General features: G+C 40.7%; 2 protein-coding genes across 3 annotated transcripts; both read left to right on the top strand.

Moving 5' to 3' along the window:
- Positions 1-143: 143 nt before the first annotated feature.
- c19h1orf216 (chromosome 19 C1orf216 homolog) lies at positions 144-2,247 on the top strand. 2 transcript variants are annotated; one of them, XM_084131258.1, is made up of 2 exons: positions 144-243; positions 1,060-2,247. In XM_084131258.1, the coding sequence occupies exon 2, from the start codon at positions 1,088-1,090 to the stop codon at positions 1,988-1,990; it is 903 nt and encodes a 300-aa protein (XP_083987384.1). In that variant the 5' UTR covers positions 144-243; positions 1,060-1,087; the 3' UTR covers positions 1,991-2,247. The 2 variants fall into 2 exon arrangements, with proteins under 2 accessions (XP_083987384.1, XP_083987383.1); XM_084131257.1 differs by having other exon boundaries at positions 231-371.
- Positions 2,248-10,262: 8,015 nt separating this feature from the next.
- Positions 10,263-24,441, top strand: psmb2 (proteasome 20S subunit beta 2). The gene is made up of 6 exons (XM_084131940.1): positions 10,263-10,487; positions 11,436-11,558; positions 11,970-12,040; positions 22,084-22,246; positions 22,338-22,387; positions 24,270-24,441. Exons 1-6 carry the CDS (start codon positions 10,397-10,399, stop codon positions 24,369-24,371), a joined length of 600 nt encoding a protein of 199 aa, XP_083988066.1. The 5' UTR covers positions 10,263-10,396; the 3' UTR covers positions 24,372-24,441.
- Positions 24,442-25,626: the final 1,185 nt, after the last annotated feature.

Genomic DNA, 25,626 nt, shown 5'->3' with positions numbered 1-25,626 from the left:
TGAGGAAGATTTCTCACACTATTTTCCACTCATTTCAGTGGTTTCCAGTTATGCGGTCCCTTCCCAGTTTAGGAAGTGAGTCACAGTCCAGTGTTCCGCTGCAGTGCATGGGAAGAGAGAGAGAGAGAGAGAGAGAGAGAGAGAGAGAGAGAGAGAGAGAGAGAGAGATCAGCATCGCAGGAGAGGAGGGGAAACAGGGAGGACACTGTCTCTTATTCGCGGACGAAACACGGACAACAAACCGTAAGACAATGCCTTATAATAACTGATATTCAAATGCTGTTGCCAATCAGGGATTTATGTAACAGCTGAATATAATATAACATCAGCAATGTTTATTCTCTCAGAGGACGCGCGCGGTGTATGATGGGGTGAGATCGCGCTCTTACGTAATCAAACCTTTATTTATATCAATTCTGCTCATCGATAGTTTTTCTTGGCTTTTGCTATTGGCTGTGTTTTGCTGCTTATCTAAATCTGCGTTTTTGCTCGTTATATGCAGCTAGTCGAGCTTTGGTGGTTTAATATCCATTAATTTCTTATGCGTGTATTTTAACGCGACGCTTCAGTTCCTCTCGAATGGCGCGCGACGTCAAGTAAATTACAGCTGGCGTATTAAATATACCGACTTTCAGGTTAGCACTAATTTTCAGTCCTGTTCCTGGGGCGGAATTGGACTATTGCAGATTTTATGTCCTCAATCATTAAATTATTCTGCCTGAGGCGCGCGACCCTGACTCGCAGGTTGCTGTTCTTCAGCAGCACCACATGCACGCGCACAGTGATTGACAGGAGTTATTAGCGGACTATATCTGTGAGAGGACATCTGAATATTTCATGTCACCGAAATGGGAAACACGCCGTGGAATTGCACCACTGAATATTTTATGCATTCGGGATTTTAGCCACAAGATATTATTTACTGTGTGTTCGTGGCCTTTTAGCACTCCTCTGTTTTGTCTGAAAGTATATTCACTGCCGAAATATATTAATGCATCACTTTGCGGTCGGAGTCTTTTGTCAAATCACTCTCTTTTTCTCTCTCTCCTCTTTTCTCAGAGCAAGTGAATCTCAAGCGAAGCTGAAAATGCTCCAGCAGGATCGGGACATGAACCCCGTGTTCGGAGGTCAAGCGCCGGTCGGACCGTCGACGTTCAGCAACAGTCAGAAGAGATGCGAGAAAGATGGGAACTTTAACTTCTTGGGTCAGGATGACGATCCGATAACGGGAGATGAGAATCGCAATCAGGTGCGTCCGAGAGCCTTGGGTCGTGATCCGTCGTTTTACGGATCCGGTCCTCTCTCGCCGTTGTCCCGTCTCCCGTGCTGGAGTCCACTAGAGCCTCTTCCCGAGATCGAGAGCGGAGACGACACGGGCGGGAGAGTTCCTCCCGATGGAGCCGAGGAACACAAGATCGATGAGGAGATGAGGAGAGAGACGGATGAGGAGAAGGAGCCGGGAGAGAGTGAGAAAGTCGAGGATGAGGATGAAGAGGAGGAGTGGTGGGCTAACAGCGATGAAGAGTTTGAGTTCAGCTACAGGTCTGAAAGCTCTTCCCGACTCAGCGTGGAGAGCGCGGATATAGGGGGACCCAATTCAATATGGGACCAAATTTGCCGGGAACGTCCGGCACTAGAAAATGGGAATGCGACTGTGAACGCCGGGAAAAACCAGACCAAGACGGGGCGCCGAGAGAGCATTGATCTGGTTGAAAACGGGTCGTTGGACTCCGACTCGGATCCGTGTTCCGAGATTCCGGATCTCATGGAGGCGGTTTGGACTCTTCAGGAGCGAGAGAGGTTTAAAGCGCAGGAGATGGAGAAGCACCAGGTCCAGCTGATCATGTACCGGCGCCTGGCACTCATCCGCTGGCTCAGAACCTTACAGAACCGGGTCCAGGAGCAGCAGAACCGGCTCCAGTCCAGCTTCGACATCATCCTCACACACAGAAAAGAGCTTCTGCGCATGAGCGCCACCGCCGCACAATAACACACACATCATGAGACCAGCTGATGACTATCATCATGTGGAAAGTTATCTTTGCATCTCTTTCTTTTTGAGTCCGTTTTCCTCCTGGGTCTCTGAACTATTCTGCCCTAATGTTCCACACTGTTATCGTCACTATCATAGATGTGGTTAGAAGTCCTCCAGAACATCACCTTTAGCTGTGTGCACATGCTTACTGATGATATATATATAGATAGATATGTATGTGTGTTATAAAATAAATTATATTTAACAATTAATACCCATTGTGTTATTTTGTGAAATGCACAGTTGTGAGTGTGTGTTAGCTAAATCACCAGAAAAATGCACATCATGTGGAAAAGATTTTTACATTGTGACTAAATCAGTGTCTGTATTGGCCAGTTAAAACAGCTTTAAGAGTCAGATCAGGTTGAAATTGTTCCTTAGGGTAAAAACAGCACAAGTTTAACGGTCGGTTTTGACCAAAACATTTTACGTAGTATTTCTTTTTTTAGAATTTTTATACTTCTTCGGAATGGTATGAAACTTTGTATGAAAGTGCTTTCATATTTGATTGGAAATATGACATGATTGGAAATTAATCGGATAGGATTTCCTCTAGTGGAAGCGGTTGGTACTGCGTACAAAACACATTCTTACTGAAAGCTCATTTTTTTTAGATATCATCCTCAAATTTGAAACACAGCTTGTTTTTAGATTTATGGCTTTGATAAAAATGTGTTTTGGAAAATATATTTTTCATGAAGTGTCGTCTTTAAAAAGAGACCAAACTGAAGTCTGTTGCTCCAAAGCATTCAAGATTGATGACCGTTTAAGTTGAACATTTAATTTAATTCAATCTATGCTCAAAAAGTGAATAAATTAATTATAGCTACTGCATAATTAAGTAGGCTACCATAAATCCCCTAAAAATACAAAATATTAAATAAAAGGCTTGTACAATAATTTCATTGAAATAAAAACAGTACTGGAGGGTTACGCCATACAAATTCAGACAAATTTAGCGCTGACGTCAACAATATTTAGCAATAATAAGTCTTGGTATTGTTTCAACATTATTTGTTCAAGACCCTCTGCTTGACCTTTAATGACAGTGCTTTCTTTAAGAACCACACAGTGTTCAATTGTGCCTCCTTATCACACAGAAATAGTGTTGGGTGAGAGTTTTAAGTCAAAGTGGCTCTAATCTCGTGGCCTGGGGCTGTGAGCGTCTGGCCTTTCTGCGTGCGTGTGTGTGTGTGTGTTTATGGAGATACCAGTGTTTGTTCTATAATCCACAGTCAAAGCAGAGCTTCAGGGTGAGAGTTACTGGTTCGTGTCCCTGAGGGATTTGGACACCTGGTCCGATCGGGCCGGTGAGCAGCGGCTCGGCCTGCAGGTCCAGCCCGACTCGGCAGCCAAAAGCCCGGGGCGAAATGAGGGATAATCCGGGGTTTCTCACCCAAAGCGGGGAGTTGATGCGACTAACCTTACGTGCTTATCACACTCCTGTGAGAATGTACAGAAGAATTAACATGTTTAATGATTTGGTTTGTCGTCTTTGGCTCAGTAAAACACACGATCAAACGTGCGAACTAAGAGAATTACACGTCTTTGGGAGCGTTTTCGTCTCGGAGTGTTCTGCGAGAATACAAAAAGAGAGTGTTTTACAAGGGATAACATTTCTCGTGTAACAAATAGGCTAACAGCTCTCAGCACGAAGTGGAGGAATAGTGAGAATAGTGTTTTTAATCGTTCATTAACAGCGGTGGATTTTTAAACAAATAGTCCGTAACTTTCCGTCAGTTGAGTCTGTTGAGGTTTTTCGCGCGCATTGCAATTTTTGGCGCCCATCCCAACCGTCAACTATTTAAAAGACGTTTTAAAATGTAATAAATATAATAAAGTGAATAATAGTTATAAAGTGAATGGGAGTATAGCCTACTTACGTTTTATCGATGAACTCAGGTAGCGTTTGAGAGGCATATTGCCATATTAACCTCTTCAGGTGAACGGTAGCGTCTGACCACACTTAACTTGTAGATTTAGTGATTTGTAAGTTTAGTGATTACTTGAAAGCTCTGTTGAAATATAAAGCTGTAGGCCTATTTTAAAAGTATCTCTTAAAAACACATCGTTGTTGCGTTGACTTTCATTTGGGGGTTTAAGAGCCTTAATGACGACAGGTTCAATAAGTCTAGATAACATAAAACTAATCTGTGTTAGAAGAAACTGTAGGCTACATCCCTTATAGTTGCGGTGTATAGGCTACTAAAATAAGCTCTCATGCTTTTATTAAGGACAAGCCTGGGAGGGAAATGGGTTGTTGCTGCAAGTTCAGCAGTGTTTTTTTGATGTGACTCGGTGTGTCTTCACCCAGAAAAACATCTAAAAAAAATAATAATAATATATGTAATTAAAGCCACACTGTATAATGTAGGCAGTGGGACAGACTGCTGAGTGAGAAAGGCCCCCGCTGGGCGCGAATAACGGCATCGGTGAGCAGATCTTCACCCGAGGAGATGAAGTGAGTTTCGGGATGAAACGCGTGTTTCTCTGGTGCTGAGCGCCGGTTTTCCCAAAAATAAAGGGAAATATGACAGACGTACTTGCGTTAGTTAGAAACTATAACCGTTGTGACACCAAACAACTGTAGGCTATAGGCATCACCGCTCTCTCATGAGCTGAATTGAAATATTTCCAACATATTTAGAATATTAAATAAGATAAATGCTGTATGTTCATACAGCTGTTTTAAAAGATCTATCTATCTATATCTATCTATCTATCTATCTATCTATCATCATCCATCCATCCATCCATCCATCCATCTATCATCATCCATCCATCCATCCATCCATCCATCCATCTATCTATCTATCTATCTATCTATCTATCTATCTATCTATCTATCTATCTATCTATCTAATTATTATTTGCACTCATTCTGACTTCTACTGGGGTTATTATAGGCTTGTAATACAATTCTATTACATATTTCATAAATGTAGGGCACTTGTTAAAACGAGAACAGTTGAAGGCTTTTAAAGTTGTTTTCGCAGCACAATACCAGAATAAAATTATTTCCAACAATAAAATTCCTAAGGAAACTATTTAAGGTATGTAAAAACCGTATGGATGCATTAATCATTCCTCAACACGAGGGGGCAATATCAGTCACAGTCATGTGAACAGGCATCGATGTTGGTAACCATGTCCCTTCTCATGTGTGCCCTCAAAGATTTTAAACTCTTTTTCTTACCTCTCCCCTCATCCTTCCCTCTTTGTGATGTAGTGTGACAGTGAAGTAGCCTATAGCACTCAACTGGCGTGGAAACAATCCGCTCGGACAGAGAAGGGGGTCGCAGAGAGTCAGGGATGTTGACAGCCTTGGGGTACATGATAGATAGATAGATAGATAGATAGATAGATAGATAGATAGATAGATAGATAGATAGATAGACAAATGGATGGATGGATGGATGGATGGATGGATGGATGGAAGACAGATAGATAAATGGATGACGATAGATAGATAGATAGATAGATAGATAGATAGATAGATAGATAGATAGATAGATAGATAGATAGACAAATGGATGGATGGATGGATGGATGGATGGAAGACAGATAGATAAATGGATGACGATAGATAGATAGATGGATGGATGGATGGATGGATGGATGGATGGATGGATGGATAGATAGATAGATAGATAGATAGATAGATAGATAGATAGATAGATAAACGGATGGATGGATGGAAGACAGATAGATAAATGGATGACGATAGATAGATAGATAGATAGATAGATAGATAGATAGATAGATAGATAGATAGATAGATAGATAGATAGATGGATGGATGGATGGATGGATGGATGGATGGATGGTGGATGGATATATTTTGGTTGTGTTTAATAGTAGGCTGTAGAGCCCATATCTGAAGCCTGTTGGTTTGAGTGGGATCAGCTGCCTCGTCTGCATTAACCAGCTAATAAATATGAAAACAGAGGGTTTAAACTTTTATTCGTTTGCTGCTTGAAAGGATTATACCCCTCTATGGAGTCCCATGTAAATCTCGACACCTCATAATGGCCGATGTTGTCCCATAAAAATGTGTTGAACAAAGGAGTCTGAATGGGGTCTCTTTCACGCATAAGGGGGTTTTCACAGGCCTCCATTGAGGCAGGCCCGACCACACCACGCCCCGCGTTAATCTCTCCGCCGGGGAGAGTGCGCCTCAGAGCGGCAGGTGCGTGTGCCTGGCACGGGGGTCACGGGCCGATGAGGTGGGGGAGCTCGCCATGTCAAATCCTCACAGCTGCCGGTAGGAATTTTCTCAGAGGCTGTCACTTCCATTTAGCTTGCTCTTTTTCACCCCTTCAGATGAAGTAGTCCCTCTCGTGACCAGGTCCTTGTGAAAACCCTCTGCCACTTAACAAAAGCAAAGCGCCGCTAAACGACGACAGGACAGAACAATGAATTCAACCCGGCTCGCTCTCAGCACCGTGAAATTGCAGATTAAACCGAGAAAGCGATGACGGTGACACAGGCTTTGCGTTTTTCTTCAAGAATGCAAATGTGGAAATTGCAACGTTGAACACTCTCGCATCGCGTCTGACCGCATTTCCCTCATGTTTGGTCAGAATCAAAGCTTTAACTAGATAAAGCGTGACGACATGAATATATTACAGTGTGTTGCAAGTCGTTTCAACATTTTTTTTCCCTTAAACTGTTATCTATCGCAGTTTCACTTCATTACCGATTCTTTTGCTGTCGCAATAGTGACAAGTAACTATTCAATTGCAAATGTTTGCTGACCTGTATATAGGCTATATCTGCTCTGTTCACTTTCATCTGTTTTTCAATTGTTGCAACTTGCTGGTATTCCAGTTTGACTAGTTAAATCATAGACACGAGTGTGTAGCCTATTCCAATATAGGACCAATCTATTAATATTTTTAATTTAACATTAAAGTAGCAATTCTGACTAATACATGACAAGTAGGCTAAACAACACTTTCTCAACTCTATATTCACTTAAAGTTCCCTTGTCCCCATCATTTTATCCCTATCACCAAAATAACATTTAAATGTGTGCCTTAAAATAGCTTGGTTCAATTAGTATACGCAGTTCTATGAATATGCAAATGAGCCCCGCCTCCACTCACTCACTCAGCTCAGAGATCCACTGGTTGACGATCACACGTTGATCTGATTGGTTACAAGGTAGTTTGTGACGTCAGAAACACCAGCGATTTCAAAGCGTGTTTTTGAGACTGTCTTTGGTTCACTGCAGTTTTAAGGAGAAAATACTCAGCAATGGAGTCGACTTATGAATTTACACATGGTTTGACTTAAAGTGTATTAAAAACACCACATAAACACATAAACAACATTAAAACCTTGATTTTCAACTTTAAGATTTTCATATGAACATTAAAATTCTGACTAATATGACAAGTAAAAAAAGTAATTGTGACTTCAGTAAACTGAAATATATACTAGTATCTTTGAGATAGTTACAAGTAACAGGTATTTCAGTTTACTGCAGTTACAGTTACTTTTTTACTTGATATGTAAGTCAGAATGGCTAATAAATCTTAACAATAACTATGAAAATAGATTCCAGTAGCTAAAACATAAAGAAGTCTATTGATATCTAAATCAGTAGATCTCCAAAGTGTTCAATGGCATAATTTGCAAACAAAGAATAGTTTCTTGTAATAGCAGGTGTAAAAGTAAACCGTAAAAAAAAAATCTGTATAGTTTTAATGGTAAAAAAAACCTCTAAATTGTAAAACATGAAATTACTGTGTAATTAACAGTTAAACACTCTAAATATATGATTGTGAAATTGAAAAAGATACCAGTTGTGGTTTCTTCATATTAGCTAAAAATAAGTAGTAAAATAAAATGAGGTAGTTTGTTGTAGTAGATGTGTGATCGCCAACCACACACACTCTTTTTTTCACAACTTTTTCTTCCACTGATTGAAGTGGGACAAAAACCATGAATACTATTAATTTGCTCTGTCTGCCCCCCTCATGCACCACATATATTCTTAATCTGAGTTCAAAACACGCCCTGCTCTTAACAAACTACCCCTGGGCGACGAGTCCGTAATCCCCGAACTCAGACGAGTCCCTCTGGAGCCCGTCTCTGGCTGAAGAACTGATCTCAGAATCAGGACAATAGAGCCAGAATAAACCCTTCGTTTTATCTGGACGCAGCAGAAACTCTGCCTTTTTTTTTTTTCACATCTCAAATGATAGGAAACAAAAATTTTCGATACTTGCTAATGAGTTCGAACTACATGAAAATGAAATGCCAGCTATTCCAAACTCGGAATAATCCTTCAAACAGCCAGAGGCCTCAATTATAGCTTGTATATGAGAGGGAACGCAGCGATGGAAGGAGTTGAGCCAACAACCACCAGACACCAACCAGATGCAGACGAGAACCAGGCTGGTGGTGCCTAAAATAAAGAGAGAGAGCGAGAGAGAGAGAGAGAGAGAGGTGTACAGATTTACAGAACAGATAATAGATGCGGGGAACGTGGTGCATGATGTATGTCACAGTGTGTGTGAGAGTGTATTAGCAGTCAGAGCGCTGGGCCCCGGAGGCGATTCCTGTGTGTGCTTGCGATAAAGGGGGAACTGGAGGAAGTGAGGGAGGGCGAGAGAGAGAGCTGGAGAAAGATGTGGGTTGGCAGAAGGGTGGGGGAGTCAGAGACAGAGAGAGAAGTTGAAGGGGGAAAACAGAGTGAACAACCAGCAGAGCTCCGAGCTTTTATGATGCTGTCAAGATTCCTGGATTTTGTCCCCATCGGGTTCTCTCTCTCTCGTTCTCTCTCTCTCTCTCTCTCTGCCCCTTTTCCTCACATGAAAAGAGGGGAAGAGTGTCTTGGCAGGGTAATTAAGAATGGCCTCTAAACACAGAAGTATGGCAGGAACACTCCAGATGAAAGTAAATGATTAAAATAATTACAGGCGCATGAGCTGACGAGCCGGAGCGCGGGGTGGCCGCCGGACATTTGTCGGTAATTAGATAATTAATCTGAATGCAAATGATGAGTCCTAACGAAGCAGTCAGCCTGAACCATGTGACAACTAAAGAGAGAAAGAGAGAAATACTTTCATCACATGGATGGATGCACTGTTTTCCATCTCGAAAAAGTCAAACGCTACAGTAACTCGTATATAAGGCTTCCGTCGATTTATGAATTTAGCTTTAATTTTATGAATTAAGCAGTTCGTGAATGTACTTCATCAGTAGACAAAAAATGAAATGGCCTGTTAAACATGAAAGTATGCAATTATTTTAAAGTCCCCCATGGTGAAAATACAGCTTGTTTATGTGTCTATGTGGTGTTTTTAATCTGCTTTAAGACAAAGCATGTGTAAATTCATAAGTCGACTCCATTGCTGAGTATTTCCTCCTTAAAACTGCAGTGAACCAAAGACAGTCTCAAAAACACGCTTTGAAATCGCTGGTGTTTCTGACGTCACAAACTACCTTGTAACCAATCAGATTATCATTAAAAAAAATTGTTTTACTCATTTATTTTCTCTTCCTTACCCTTCGTGATTGTATATTTGATTTGAGACTTCATTGCTATTAATTATTGTAATTTGCAGTTATGTCTGACTTTTGAGAATTGTAAATCGTTAATATTGTTTATTCAGTGCCTATTTTGTATGTAAATTTGTTTATTTTTCAATAAAAAAAGGTCAACGTGTGATCGTCAACGAGTGGTTCTGAGTGAGTGAGTGGAGGCGGGGCTCATTTGCATATTCATAGCATCGCGCATACTAAATGAGGCAAGGGTGTTGAGTTACATTCAAGATATTTTAAGGCATAGACTTTTTTTTTCAAGGAAAAACGTTTAAATATGTCATTGATCAAAGAGGAGTTTAGGGATACAATTATTGACTACAGGGGGACTTGAAGATTTATGCATCTGAATTGCATATAATATTTCCATGCATTTTGGATTACATATACATAAACAAACTAATAAATGTATACGTTTATAATGAGATGTATTTGTCAATCATGCAGTAATGTTTTTTTCCCATCTTGCTCTATTTTTTAATTTTAAATTTTTATTAAATGCATGAAGAAAAGAAAAATAACAACAACAAAAAACATTAACAACAATTATCATCATTGTCATAACATAATACAAGAGTCCTTCAGTCCAAATTAAGTTGAAACAGGTCATGTGTAGCCAGACCTTTTTTACAGTCTATGAGCCAGAGCAGCTCGATGTCACGTGACAGGAGAGCGCGAACGCTCTGATGACGTCTGAACTGTGCGCCGCTGAAGGACTCCATCAGCTTTTGCTGTGTAATATCTGACAGAGCTGCACTGCGAGTCCACTTACTGAACAGAGTGTGTTTAATTAACTCAGTCTACAATATGGAATACTTGGTCGGGATTCAGGGGCCGGACTTTGTTCTGGTTGCTGCAGATAATGTTGCCGCCAGCAGTATAATCCAGATGAAACACGGTGAGTTTGATGTAGATTAGCATGTTAGCAGCTCACTAACCGGCCAGACAGCAAGATAACACGTTATTATAACTAATAAAAATGCTGCAGGCCACAATAAGTAACCTCATTTCACTGTTTATTAATTTCTGTTCTACTTTCATCTGAATGTTTTCATCGCTTCTGAGTGTGTGGCGACAGCTGAGAAGTTTTAGCCGTGCTAGCTTCTCTGTGCTAACTCTGTTTGTGCGTTGAACTGATTTACATATTCATATATTCAGATACAGAGTTCTCAGCGTATTAAACTCGGGTTAGACTACACTTATAACCTTTAACGGGAACAACACGTCAGTTATTGCTGTGTGATTGTGCTCGAGTGTCAGTGGAGGATGAGTTCGCGATTCACATGTGAAAGTGAAAGTAAGAGCGCCATTATATGTGTGTGTGTGTTTGAAAGTGTGTGTGTATGCATGTTTCTGCCATAGAATAAAAAAGCTAATCTAATTTATCATCTCACAATTCTGACTCTTTTATTCTCTGAATCCCCAAAAGGTTTAGATATAAAACAGTAAAATTAGTGTCACTGTTTTTTGTCTATAAAAACCTTACTTGATCAAAAAAATAAATCTTACATACATACATCTTATGAGAATTATGACTTTTTGGCAGATGTGAAAATGTACAGTCTTTTTAATCTTACTGTACAATAAAATGCCCTGAAGAACAGCATTTCCCTCCCGCTAATATCTCCTGCTTCTAACAGTAGTAAATCTCTCTCTGCATTATAAACTAAAGGCTGTTTCGGCTCGTTCTTCAGCGGCAGGATTATGATAGCGTCAGTACAGGAGACTGTACGTGTCCAAGACCACAAATGCCTTGAAGAGTGAAACACACCCTGCACAGACTCCTGAGATCCGGTGAAGTGTGTCTGACATGATGTTAATGTGCGCTGTTGTGTTTGATCACCAGATTATGACAAGATGTTCAAGCTGAGCGAGAAGATCCTGCTCCTGTGTGTGGGTGAAGCCGGAGACACCGTACAGTTCGCAGAATACATCCAGAAAAATGTCCAGCTCTACAAAATGAGAAATGGTAAACATTAATATTTCTAATTTTGATCTTGTACCTGTATAGAGCATCAGACTAAAGACTGAAATTAACTTTATTTCTACCAGAAATTCATGTCAATAATGTAAAAAACAACATGAATTTCTGGTAAAAATAAAATTAATTCAGTCTTTAATCCAGAAAAATTCTTATTATGCATATTTTACTGCATATTTTGTCTTATTTTTGTATTGTACTGAAATCACAGTCCTGTATTGAGCGTCAAACCAATGTTTTTGACATTATTGACATGCATTTCTGGTAAAAAATATTAGTTAATTAGTTAATTCAGAAATTCTTATGCATATTTTTCCCTTTTTCTGTACATTTTCTGTACTTTGTATGAAATCTCTTCTGTTTTCTGTGTTGATCTGATTGATCCTCCTCTTCCATCAGGATACGAGCTCAGCCCGGCAGCGGCTGCAAACTTCACGAGGAAAAACCTGGCGGACTATCTGCGGAGTCGGGTGCGTACGCTTTAATATTTAATATGCATTTATCAATAGATGTATCGCACATCATGTAGACCAGCGATTCCCCAACTGGGATTCATCTAGAATGGATCAAACCTCGAGTTGCTTGTTAAATGAACAAACATTGCAAACGTGGAGTTTTTAAAGCTGATGTTGAAGAAACCTGTTAGAAAACAATTATTATATTTGCATGTTCCTTTGCTGAGCTAGAGCTGCTGAAACGGTCATTATATGCACTATATACGCTAGTGTTTAAAGGGTTACGGCGGTAGATGTGCTCTCTTGCTCACGCGACTGCATTTATTTCATCATGAAGACATTAAAAAGTTATATTGGAAAATAATATATTTGAAGTAATTTATTCCTGTCATGGCAAAGCTGATTTTTTTTTTTAATAATCATTCTAATATGATGATTTGCTGCTCAAGAAACATTTTTACTTGTAAAAATTTGTTTAATTTGTTTATTTATAATATGTTGAAAATGTTTTTGTGGAAACATGGTAAATTTTTTCTGGATTCTTTTATAGAAAGTTCAGAAGAACAGCATTTATTTGAAATAGAATCTTCTGTAACATTATAAATGTCTTTACTGTCACTTTTGATCAGTTGAATGTTTCTTTACAGTTAAAAAAAAAAAAGTACTATATAAAAGTATAAAAGTACTATATATTTTCAGTGTCACATGATCCTTCAGACATCATGATCAACAAACATTTATGATTATCATCAGTGTTGAAAACAGTTGCTGCTTCAGATTTTTGTGGAAACAATACCATCCAAAGTTTGGGGTGCATAAAATGTTTTGTTTTTTTAATTATCTAATTTTTAAAATTTAATAATTTAAATAAATTATTTTATTCAGCAAGGGTGCATTAAATAAAACTTTTATTTTGAACTTTCTATTCATCAAAGAATCCTGAAAACATTATGTTTCTGTATAAGAATCATTATTAATAATTGAGCACTGATAAATATTAAGCATCAGATCATCATATTAGAGTGATTTCTGAAGGATCATGTGACACTGAAGACTGGAGTAATGATGCTGAAAATTCAGCTTTGATCACAGGAATAAATTACACTTTACTGTATATTCACATAGAAAACAGCTGATTTACATTACAATAATATTTCACTGTTTTACTGTATTTATGATCTAAAATAAACGCAGCTTTGGTGAGCAGAAGAGACTCCTTACAACAACATTTAAAAGATCGTACAGACCCCAAACTTTTAGACTTTTGTAGTTCACAAAGATTATTATCTGAACATAACCGGTGTAAAATGTTCTGAGAAACAGATGCCGACATGTTTTGAGTGTGTGTGTGTGTGTGATATCAAGGTCACAGAGGTCGTCGACACCTGCGCCTCCTTTGTAATGTGATCCTGCTTAAATGATACATTCCCCCAATGTGTGTGTGTGTGTGTGTGTGTAGAGTGCACCCATCTGTGTAAAAACGGGCTTGTCGCCATCCTGCCTCTTTTGTCTGCTAGTGTGTGTGTTAATTTGTTAGGAAGAGTGTAACTGCCTCCTGTCACAATAGCAGAGTGGAGAAAATGATTACAAAAACAATTAGAGCGAGTCCCGGGGGGGGAGAGGGGCGTCTCTGGGGCCCAGAAGTGCTGCAAGTTCATAAATCTGCTCGTCTCTGAACACTCTCAGAGCGGCTCGGCGTGACGCTAATCAGGGCTTTCTTCTCTGCCGCTCTTCGGCCTTTTCCTTTCTTCTTCATCAGAATGGTACGAAACTTGGTGAAGGTTTTGGCACTTGCTGTGTGAACACACACACACACACACACACACACACCAAAAATCATGGACATGATTCGAACAGGTTAAATGGTCCTGAAAAAATAGTCACACTTGTGGACAAAAATGAGCGCACTGGAAATTAATGAGACGAATTTCCTCTAGTGGAAGCGTTTGGTACTGCAGCCGAATACACTCTCACTGAAACACACACTCTCACTGAAACACACACTCACACTGAAACACACACTCACACTGAAACACACTCACACTGAAACACACTCACTGAAACACACTCACACTGAAACACACTCACACTGAAACACACTCTCACTGAAACACACACTCTCACTGAAACACACTCTCACTGAAACACACTCTCACTGAAACACACACACACTGAAACACACTCACTGAAACACACTCACACTGAAACACACTCTCACTGAAACACACTCACTGAAACACTCTCACTGAAACACACACTCACACTGAAACACACACTCACACTGAAACACACACTCACTGAAACACACACTCACTGAAACACACTCTCACTGAAACACACTCTCACTGAAACACACTCTCACTGAAACACACACACACTGAAACACACTCTCACTGAAACACACACTCACACTGAAACACACACTCACACTGAAACACACTCTCACTGAAACACACTCTCACTGAAACACACACACACTGAAACACACTCTCACTGAAACACACTCTCACTGAAACACACACACACACTGAAACACACTCTCACTGAAACACACACTCACACTGAAACACACACTCACACTGAAACACACACTCACACTGAAACACACACTCACACTGAAACACACACACTCACTGAAACGCACACTCACTGAAGCACACTCTCACTGAAACACACACTCACTGAAACACACTCTCACTGAAACACACACTCACTGAAACACACTCTCACTGAAACACACACACACTGAAACACACACTCACTGAAACACACTCTCACTGAAACACACACTCACTGAAAGATCATTTTCATCCTAACCCTAACCTCAAATTTTAAACACAACTTGTTTAGATTTATGGCTTTGATTTTCTCACAGTTTTAGAGTAAAAAAATGTTTTTGAAAATAAAAATTTCATATAAAAGTTTAAAATAGTATTTTAGCAAATCTTTCATAACAATAAACGTACAATTCTGTAACTTAAAAAAAAAAAAAACTTTCTTCACTTCATCAATAATCTGCCAAGTGTCGTGTTTAAAAAGAGCTCAAACTTCAGTCCGTCGCTCTAAAGCGTTCTAGATTTACCACAGTTACATTTTCAGGTCTATGCTCAAAAAGTGAATAAATGGATTATAAATACAGCGTAAATATATTTAAGTACCATAAAATCCCTTAAAAATACAAAAAATGACTAAAATATAGTACATTAATTTCATAAAAATAAAAATTCCGGTAATTTTTGACCGGCACGCGAAGAGCACCAGATTGTTAAAGTAAGCATTATGGCTAGCAGTACAAGCGTATTATGTAGCCCGCGGTGAAACCCTTCGGGACGTTTAAATGAGAGCGATGTCGTGAACCAGGTTTCTAAAAAAACAACTGGGCCTTTGGGGCTTCCCTGGAGTGGCTCCTCAGACGGATCTTCCCGGAGACGGCAGATGCTCGGATAAACTCCGGCGCTCGCTTCTGAACCGGCGCTGTGCAGCCAAACACACTCTCTGTGGCTGCGCTTTACTTTAACCGTCCAGCATCCCCTCAAGCTCTCGCTCAGAACGGTCCAGCAACAGTTTGCTATCATTGGCACACATGAAGCATTATTGGCCGCCCAACACACTGGCACAAATAATTACTGGTGCCATATTGCGAGGCATTCCCCTGTTCCGCTACAGATGAACAATTAATACGGCAGATTGGGCAGAGATGCCAAAGAGGAGAGCGTGTCCTGGGGCGCAGAGAGGGGCGCAGAAGAGGAGATGAAAGCGGACGCTGAATTATACAGTCTCTTTACTGAGCTAGATCGTTTAACCGGGACTCAGGTGAGACTTCGTGGTGTTTTAAGCGTAGCTCACGTGACAGGTGTTGAGCTTAAGCACAGGGTGGAGGACACTCAGGGGAATATGGCACAGACTCAGATCTGGTCTACACCCGCCCTGCTGGGGGCGAAGCGCATCGCACAGGTGAGCGTCTCTGGGGGGTGTTTACTTACGCAAGCGGCCCGCCGAGAGCAGGGCGGCCCCGATCAGATTAGAGCCTCTCAGGCGAGTTCAGGTGCAGACTCACACTGGACCCATGATGTACATGTGCTTTTACACTCTTGGAAATACAGCTTCCAAAACCATAGATGCCAGTAAAGGACCTGTGTAATGCACACAAATGAAGAATGTGCACCGTTACGCTTGTGCTGCGCCAAACAGGATTGCGTTAACAACAAATGTGGACATTTTCTTGAGAAAGTGGGAGTGTAAAAATGTTTAGTTTAATTTTAGCATTTAAAAACAAATTTATTTTACTTTTTATTAATTTTTATTATTATTTTGTATCAATTTTTTAAATTATATTTTCCATTTTTGTTTTAATTAAATGTTTTGTTTATTTATTTTATTAAGTTTTGGTAATTTTGTTGTGCGTCTTTGTCGTCTTTTTTTTTTAAATGTCTATAGTTCATATATACATTTTTATTTCAGTTAAACTAAAAGAAAATATGAAATGTTGCTTTGGAAACTAGTTTCAGTTAATGTTCATTTAATTTCAAGCAATGGAAATGTTTCAGTTCACGGTGCTAGAGTTTCTTTTAGCATTTAAAAAAAGATGAATTTGTATTAATATTTTGTGTAAGCTTTTATTTTTATATTTTGTTTTTATTTTAGTTAAAGTTTTAGTAATTTTGTTTTGTGTTTTTGTCGTTTTTTTAATGTCTATATATTTTATATACATTTTTAGTTCAGTTTGAATTATTTTAGGACATCAGGTTAAACTAAATGAAAATGAGAAATGTTGCTTTGGAAACTAGTATTTTTCATATTTTATTTCAAGTAACGGAAATGTTTTTTTATGTTTTTTTGTACATAACTATGATAACACTGATCCCACCCTATTTTTGTTCTTTTTCTTAATATATTTAAAACATATTTAAAACATTATTAAAGAAAAATCAGCAGTCAGTAATAAAACAAGAACAAATAATCAAATTACAAGCAATAGCACAATTAAATACAGTAGAAGATATGAATGAAATAAAGTGCTTCTCAAGTATGTTTTTCAGGTAGATAACAGTTTCAGGTACAGTAATCCAATGTAAATAGCATTGCATAATCTGAATAAATTAGACAGATTATTCCTTATTTAAGTTATTCAGTCAAGTGATTTTTTCTTCGTCTTTTGTCGTTTGATTAACTTTAAAAACAGAAAGACACGCAGACACCAGCAGGATTATTAGGCTGCTGTCACTTTAAGAGCGGATGCGCAGATCTAATACACTGATACTCATGCGTTTACTCTCTCACCTGTTTACATTCACTGAAGACACAACCGACTGTTTACGAGAGAGGCGTTGTTCGGCCTGAGGCGTTGTTCTTTACATAATGTGTGAATGTGTGTGTTCAAGCGCAGGAAGATGTAAAGGAGAGCTCACTTCTTTCTGGGCGCTCGCTTTGGATGTTGAATATTGTATATATTCGATTGAGTTTTTAAATTGGCGTGCAGTGTCCGGAGTGTTGTTCAAGTTTTATGTTCATGTTCTTGCAATATTGCATTGTTAGAATTCATAAAATTGTTACGGCCGTCTGGCGATTATTACCCTCGTTTGGCGCTTGACAAGTGTTCATTTTAGACCCTTCTCGTATATACGTCGCAATAGAGAAGAAAAGACTAGCGCAACTCCCGTTTCATTCTGACATGAAGTTGATCAAACTCACACTGTTTGAGTCCTGCGAATGTCTCAGTCTTTATTAGGGATGCGATATATCGACCACCATATCGGTATCGGACGATATATGATCATTGGTGATGTTATCGTTATCGGCCTGATAAGAAAATTGGGCAGTTAATTTAATTAAATTGAAGCCGATAATAATGTGTTATTTCCTTCAGCTGAAGCACTGATGGGTTTGAGTTGCTTGAAATATGATCGGAATCACTTTGAAAAGGGAAATAGAGTTCAGTGCAGCACGTCTGTCGTATCGGCTACAGAAAATAATAATGAGAACATCATAATTGTGTGATTGGGACACGGCTTTTAATGGCGAGACTTTTGTTTTTGTAATCAGGCTCTCAAAAATTATATAAAATTTGTATTTAGATTTATCGGCCAATATATCGGTTATCGGCTTTCAAATATAAAGAGTTATTGGTACCGGACAAAATGTTCATATCGGTGCGTCGCAAGTGTTTATGCATTTAATAATCATAAAAATGACACTTCAGCTTCACCTTTAAATCCCCCCTGGAATGCCGAAATCTCTCTCTCTCTCTCCGAGATGCTGAGACGGGAGACGGGGGGGAAGCGACGGTAGTCTGAGAGTTTGAGAGCGAGCGCGAGGAGGATCGAGGACTAGCAGAAGTTTTAATGAGAGCTGGCAGAGCTCCAGGGCATCGGGGCGAGCGAGAGGAGGTGCTCGTGGCAGCGGGGGTGCAGATGATCACAGTCACACTGATGGTGACACCAGCGACCCAACCCCCCCCCCCCCCCCCCCCCCAGACCCATATATACACACACACACACCTACCTCACCCCCCGTTCTCTGTTTCACACCCTTCCTCTCTCTCTCTCTCTCCTTCCTCTCTCTCTCTCTCTCTCTCTCTCTCTCTTCCCCTCTCTCTCTCTCTCTTCCCCTCTCTCTCTCTCTCTTCCCCTCTCTCTCTCTCTCTCTCTCTCTCTCCTTCCTCTCTCTCTCCTCTCCTTCCTTCCTCTCTCTCTCTCTCTCTCTCTCTCTCCTCTCCTTCCTCTCTCTCTCTCTCTCTCCTTCCTCTCTCTCCTCTCCTTCCTCTCTCTCTCTCTCTCTCTCTCTCTCTCTCTCTCTCTTTTCTCTCTTTTTGGATTTCTGGCAATTGTTTACTGTTTCAAGAGAGTGGTCAAAACCAGGTCCGTGGCTGTTTAATGAATCTCTTTTTTTCAATCCTCTGTTTCCTGTTGAGATCCTGAACTCTGAGACCATAAGGTCAAATTTGATTTGTGCTGGAATATCCATGTTTCGGGATCTAAGAAAAAGAGATGGGTGGATTGAAGCTGAAGAACTTGCTCAGACAGTAGGTTTCAGGTCTGTGCGTCTCGCCAAGCGAGTGCTAGAAGACCTACAAGCTGCACTTCCTTTTTCAGCTAAAGATTTTCTCAGAGAGACTTGTACAGGAGATGATACAGAGCCATATTCTGTTCCGGAATTTGACTTTTTGATGAAAAAGGATTATCAAGAGGAAGATCCTGCAAAATTGCTATCTCTGAATACTCCAGAAATGGGGTTGTTCAATAATTTATCAAAAAGAACTTTATATACAGCATGTGTTAAAACTATGAACTATAAAGACCTTAAAGATCAAACAGGAAGCAAATGGACTTTAGTGTTGAGGTCAGGTTCTTCCCCGACAGGTAGCTGGCGGACCCTGTACTAAAGCCCACTGAAGAGAGTAGGAGATCTGCAGTGGAGAACTGTACATGGAGTTTTAGCCACTAACAGACACACAGCACGACTGGATCCTTTAGTTGGGGAGGGTTGTCCTTTTTGTAATGCATCAGAAACTGTGATTCATACGTTTATGGAATGTTATCGCCTGAGAAACTTGATGCAGTAGTGAAGGGTTGGAGTCTGAAGCTGATGGGTTTATTTGAGGTTTCATTATTTATGGGCCAAAGTACTCAGTAGAAAACAAGAATAAAGTTATTATTCTTAATTTTCTTTATGGAATGGTGAAGTTGGCAATTTGGTGTACTAGAAAAAACAAGTTGAAGAAAGTGGGTGTACTGATCCTATTTTATTGACAAAATGTTTTATAAAAAAAAGGTTAACGATAGAGTATGCTTTTTATTGCCTTACACATAATGTTCAGGGTTTTTTCATCTCTGGGGTTTTAATAATTTTTTGTGTGAACCTGATGGGAATGGAAGCTTTAATCTAAATATTTTCTAATGTGTTTTGGAAAAAATAGGTGGAATTGAAAAAAAAGAAGGAAAAAATGTTTTGTTTTTTTGTTTATAAATATTTATGCAGATAAATCACAAATGTTATTGAATTAATAAAGGGATTTTTAAATGTCAAAAAAAAATTCTCTCTCTCTCTCTCTCTCTCTCTCTCTCTCTCTCTTTTTCCTTTCCTTCATCTCTCTCTCTCTCTCCCTCTCTCTCTCTCTCTCTTTTTCCTTTCCTTCATCTCTCTCTCTCTCTCTCTCTCTCTCCCTCTCTCTCTCTCTCTCTTTTTCCTTTCCTTCATCTCTCTCTCTCTCTCCCTCTCTCTCTCTCTCTCTTTTTCCTTTCCTTCATCTCTCTCTCTCTCTCCCTCTCTCTCTCTCTCTCTTTTTCCTTTCCTTCATCTCTCTCTCTCTCTCCCTCTCTCTCTCTTTTTCCTTTCCTTCATCTCTCTCTCTCTCTCTCTCTCTCTCTCTCTCTCTCTCTCTCTCTCAATTCAATTCAATTCAATTCAAATGAGCTTTATTGGCATGACTGTGTAAAATAGCACAATATTGCCAAAGCAATAGACATATACAAACATATACGTACAGGTTGATACATAAAATCGAACAATAAAAAATAAATAAAACAATTAAAAATATATTTCAATATTATGCATAAATATATCACAATGAAAATAAATAAAATAAAATAAAAATAAGTACAGAGAGCAGTTTAAGGGAAGAGGGTTCAGCCCTTGTCCCTCATATGATGGCAGGAAGACACACACTGCGCTGCCAGGAGAACACACTCTTCTTTCTCTCCCAGAATATAAGACAGTTTGTCTGTGAGGCTCGCTTGTTGGAAAAGGTCTCTCTCTTTTTCCTTTCCTTCATCTCTCTCTCTCTCTCTCTCTCTCTCTCTCTCTCTCTTTTTCCTTTCCTTCATCTCTCTCTCTCTCTCTCTCTCTCTCTCTCTCCTTCCTATCTCTCTCTCTCCCTCTCTCTCTCTCTCTCTCTCTCTCTCTCTCTTTTTCTTTTCCTTCATCTCTCTCTCTCTCTCTCTCTCTCTCTCTCTCTCTCTCTCTCTTTTTCTTTTCCTTCATCTCTCTCTCTCTCTCTCTCTCTCTCTCTCTCTCTCTCTCTCTCTCTCTCTCTCTTCCTATCTCTCTCTCTCCCTCTCTCCCTCCCTCCCTCCCTCCGTCTAACCCTGTTGAAGTTAAAGTTTGGGGTTTTCGACAAGATTCTGTGCTCAATTTTTCTTTTAGTATTTTTCCCCCTAGGTCGAGTTATGCTAGTTTCTGTTTTTCTCCCCCTCATAATAAAATAGACTCAGATCAGTATTAATACATCATGTCCTGACCAGACGCGATGCAATCAGATTCCAGCAACAAGCAATTTGACTGTCCACACTAAACATGAGACACGAGTCAAAATCACAGCCAATCAGAGGAGAGTGTGGGCGGAGTCTATGCAAGCGCACTGCACTCGCAACCAAATCAATCTAAAATCATAGCCAATCAGAGGAGAGTGTGGGCGGAGTCTCTCTGCAAACTTGCACTCACAGCCAAATGGATAAGCACATGTAATATTTCTGAATTTGATTATTACTTAAAAATACAAACTGACTGAGTGACAAACAATCTCAGTCATAAAATACGTTTGTTTCTTCACAGTTTAAACATTCCGGTTTCTTTTCAATTCTTTTCAGGATCTGATGTCTTCTGTAACTGATAGACAGACTCGCATTAGACGCTTTTAGCATTAAATAAAGCACGTAATCAGGAAAGAGGCTTGCTATCGCGTGTGGCGTCTGCTTTGATAAAGCTGAATAATGTACAGTCACAGAATAACCCCTCCGGGCGATGCAGGACGCGTCAGGGATGACCAGCTCACACACAGTGTGCAGTAGCTCTTACAAGCATTCATCACTTCAATCAGCTCATGGTTTCTGCATTCAATTATTACATTGTTTAAATTAATACATTTTTCGCTAACTGTGATTTTGTGTATGTATATTTCTGAAATACATAACTCAGACAGTTCCCTTTACAGCTTACAGTGATCTGATATCAGAGGAAACTGTCTGAGTTATGTAGATATGTGGACTCATGCACTTCCTGTGAAGCGGTGTGTGTTGTAAACACAGTAAAGGTGAGCTGAACGGTGATGTCTCGTCCCTCAGACTCCGTATCATGTGAACCTGCTGCTGGCCGGCTACGACGAGGCCGACGGGCCCGGACTGTATTACATGGACCATCTGTCGGCTCTCGCTAAAGCCCCGTTCGCTGCTCACGGCTACGGCGCCTTCCTCACGCTCTCCATCCTCGACCGATACTACAGACCCGGTGAGCACACACACACACACACACATCACGGTTACTCGGCATCATCAGGTCAGCTGGTGATCTCTAAACCGGTGTTTCTGTTGTTCTGCAGATCTGACCCGTGAGGAAGCCGTGGATCTGCTCAAGAAGTGTTTAGAGGAGGTACGGTGTTCAGGAGTGGTGGTTATTATTGTTCATAATTACACTCCAAATTTATCCCATTAAAACTGCATAGACTTGCACTATCGGTACTTTTGAAAGTTCAATATTTGATCAAATCTACAGTAAAAATAGTAAAATATTATTATAATGTAAATCAGCTGTTTTCTATGTGAATATACAGTAAAGTGTAATTTATTCCTGTGATCAAAGCTGAATTTTCAGCATCATTACTCCAGTCTTCAGTGTCACATGATCCTTCAGAAATCACTCTAATATGATGATCTGATGCTCAAGAAACATTTATGATTATTAGCAGTGTTGAAAACAGTTGCTGCTTCATAATTGTGTGGAAAAGTTCTAAAGAACAGCGTTTATTTGAAGCAGAAGTCTATAATGTAACATTATAAAACCTTTCATGCGTTGTTACGGGATAAAAGAGTTAATGTAAGACCCCAGTGTGTCTACAGTCGTGGAGGACCTCTCAGGTGTTCTTGAGGACCTCTCAGGTGTTCTTGAGGACCTCTCAGGTGTTCTGGAGAACCTCTCAGGTGTTCTTGAGGACCTCTCAGGTGTTCTGGAGGACCTCTCAGGTGTTCTTGAGAACCTCTCAGGTGTTCTGGAGGACCTCTCAGGTGTTCTAACCTCTCAGGTGTTCTTGAGGACCTCTCAGGTGTTCTTGAGAACCTCTCAGGTGTTCTTGAGGACCTCTCAGGTGTTCTGGAGGACCTCTCAGGTGTTCTTGAGGACCTCTCAGGTGTTCTTGAGATACTCTCAGGTGTTCTGGAGAACCTCTCAGGTGTTCTTGAGGACCTCTCAGGTGTTCTTGAGGACCTCTCAGGTGTTCTGGAGAACCTCTCAGGTGTTCTTGAGGACCTCTCAGGTGTTCTTGAGGACCTCTCAGGTGTTCTGGAGGACCTCTCAGGTGTTCTTGAGGACCTCTCAGGTGTTCTTGAGGACCTCTCAGGTGTTCTTGAGGACCTCTCAGGTGTTCTGGAGGACCTCTCAGGTGTTCTTGAGGACCTCTCAGGTGTTCTTGAGGACCTCTCAGGTGTTCTTGAGATACTCTCAGGTGTTCTGGAGAACCTCTCAGGTGTTCTTGAGGACCTCTCAGGTGTTCTTGAGGACCTCTCAGGTGTTCTGGAGAACCTCTCAGGTGTTCTTGAGGACCTCTCAGGTGTTCTTGAGGACCTCTCAGGTGTTCTGGAGGACCTCTCAGGTGTTCTTGAGGACCTCTCAGGTGTTCTGGAGGACCTCTCAGGTGTTCTTGAGGACCTCTCAGGTGTTCTGGAGGACCTCTCAGGTGTTCTTGAGGACCTCTCAGGTGTTCTGGAGGACCTCTCAGGTGTTCTGGAGGACCTCTCAGGTGTTCTTGAGAACCTCTCAGGTGTTCTGGAGGACCTCTCAGGTGTTCTAACCTCTCAGGTGTTCTTGAGAACCTCTCAGGTGTTCTTGAGGACCTCTCAGGTGTTCTGGAGGACCTCTCAGGTGTTCTTGAGAACCTCTCAGGTGTTCTGGAGGACCTCTCAGGTGTTCTTGAGGACCTCTCAGGTGTTCTTGAGGACCTCTCAGGTGTTCTTGAGGACCTCTCAGGTGTTCTTGAGGACCTCTCAGGTGTTCTTGAGATACTCTCAGGTGTTCTGGGGGACCTCTCAGGTGTTCTAACCTCTCAGGTGTTCTTGAGGACCTCTCAGGTGTTCTAACCTCTCAGGTGTTCTTGAGGACCTCTCAGGTGTTCTCGAGGACCTCTCAGGTGTTCTTGAGAACCTCTCAGGTGTTCTCGAGAACCTCTCAGGTGTTCCTGAGGAACTGATGAGTCCTCGTTTGCTCCGCTGTGTTACGCGAAGCTCTCCTGAACCGCACTGATCACATGTTTCTCCAACAGCTCAACAAGCGCTTCATCCTGAACCTTCCCTCCTTCACCGTCCGCTTGATCGACAAAGACGGGATCCACGACATGGAGAAGCTTCCGGTCGGCGCCAAATGAGCATCATCTGTTATTCCACATCTTTTGTACTATTAATGTATCCTGTGCTCTAATAAAAACATTAATAATATGTTCTGCTGTTCGTATGAAATCATTTCTTGGTTTTTGCACACTGTGTTTCTGTGCGTCTGTCTGTGGATGTGTGCTTGTCTCCTCACTGCTTTGTACACAAGTGTTTTTGCACGTGTGTGTGTGTGTGTCTCTCCTCCACAGACAGGTGATTAATAAACATTAAACAATCCCTCTCTCCTGAACACACCGGAATCTGAAGGGACGAGCAGCATATGTTCGCCTGCAGGCAGAGAGAACCTGCTGAGTGTCAGAGCGGAGGTGTGTGTGTGTGTGTGTGTGTGAGCCGGCAGGGGGGCAGGTACGGAGACGTCGGGCCCCTGAGCAGATGAAGAGCGCTGGAGTGACAGATGGGGTGAGAGGAGACAGAAGAGCGAGTGTGTGTGTGTGTGTGTGTGTCGTCCTCAGGGTGGGCTGGTCAGGACTGCTGTATCTCTGAGGTGAGTGTGTGTGTGTGTGTGTGTGTGTGTCGCTGGTCAGGACTGCTGTATCTCTGAGGTGTGTGTGTGTGTGTGTGTCGCTGGTCAGGACTGCTGTATCTCTGAGGTGAGTGTGTGTGTGTGTGTGTGTGTGTGTCGCTGGTCAGGACTGCTGTATCTCTGAGGTGAGTGTGTGTGTGTGTGTGTGTGTGTGTGTGTGTATCTGAGGTGATCCTCCACGGTGGCGTCGAGGCTTCGGCTCGGGTTAATGTCACCCTGCCTTCAGCGAACGGCTCGAGTCTCAGGCGTCCCCTGCGGGCGCTCAGTGTGTGTCACGCTAATTCTGTAATCACGGCAGATTTGAGCCACACCAACAGGTCTGGACACACACCCGCCGGAAAGCCTTTTTATTTGATTTGTTTCATTTGAGTCATTTCGTTATGAGCTTTTCCCATTATTATTGTTATTTTTAGATTTATTTGTTTTTAATTTCGGCTTTGTTTATTATTTATTTATTTATTTACAGTTAAAAAGTTTAATGCTTCAACTTAAACTTTTGTTTTTCAACTAATATTTAGATGTCATAAGTCATTTTATTTTAGTTTTATATTTTTAGTTTTCATTTTAGTAATTTTACCATGTTGTTATTATTATTATTTTTAGTTTTTAATTTGTTTTATGTATTAATCATTTTAATGCTTCAACTTCAACTTTTTTCAACTAATATTTATATTTCATAAAATAAGTCATTTTATTTTAAATTTATA

This window comes from Abramis brama, assembly GCF_963993115.1.
Source record: "Abramis brama genome assembly, chromosome: 12".
NCBI lineage: Eukaryota > Metazoa > Chordata > Actinopteri > Cypriniformes > Leuciscidae > Abramis > Abramis brama.
The sequence above is the reverse complement of the archived record's forward strand: the minus strand, read 5'-3'. Positions and strand labels throughout refer to the sequence as shown.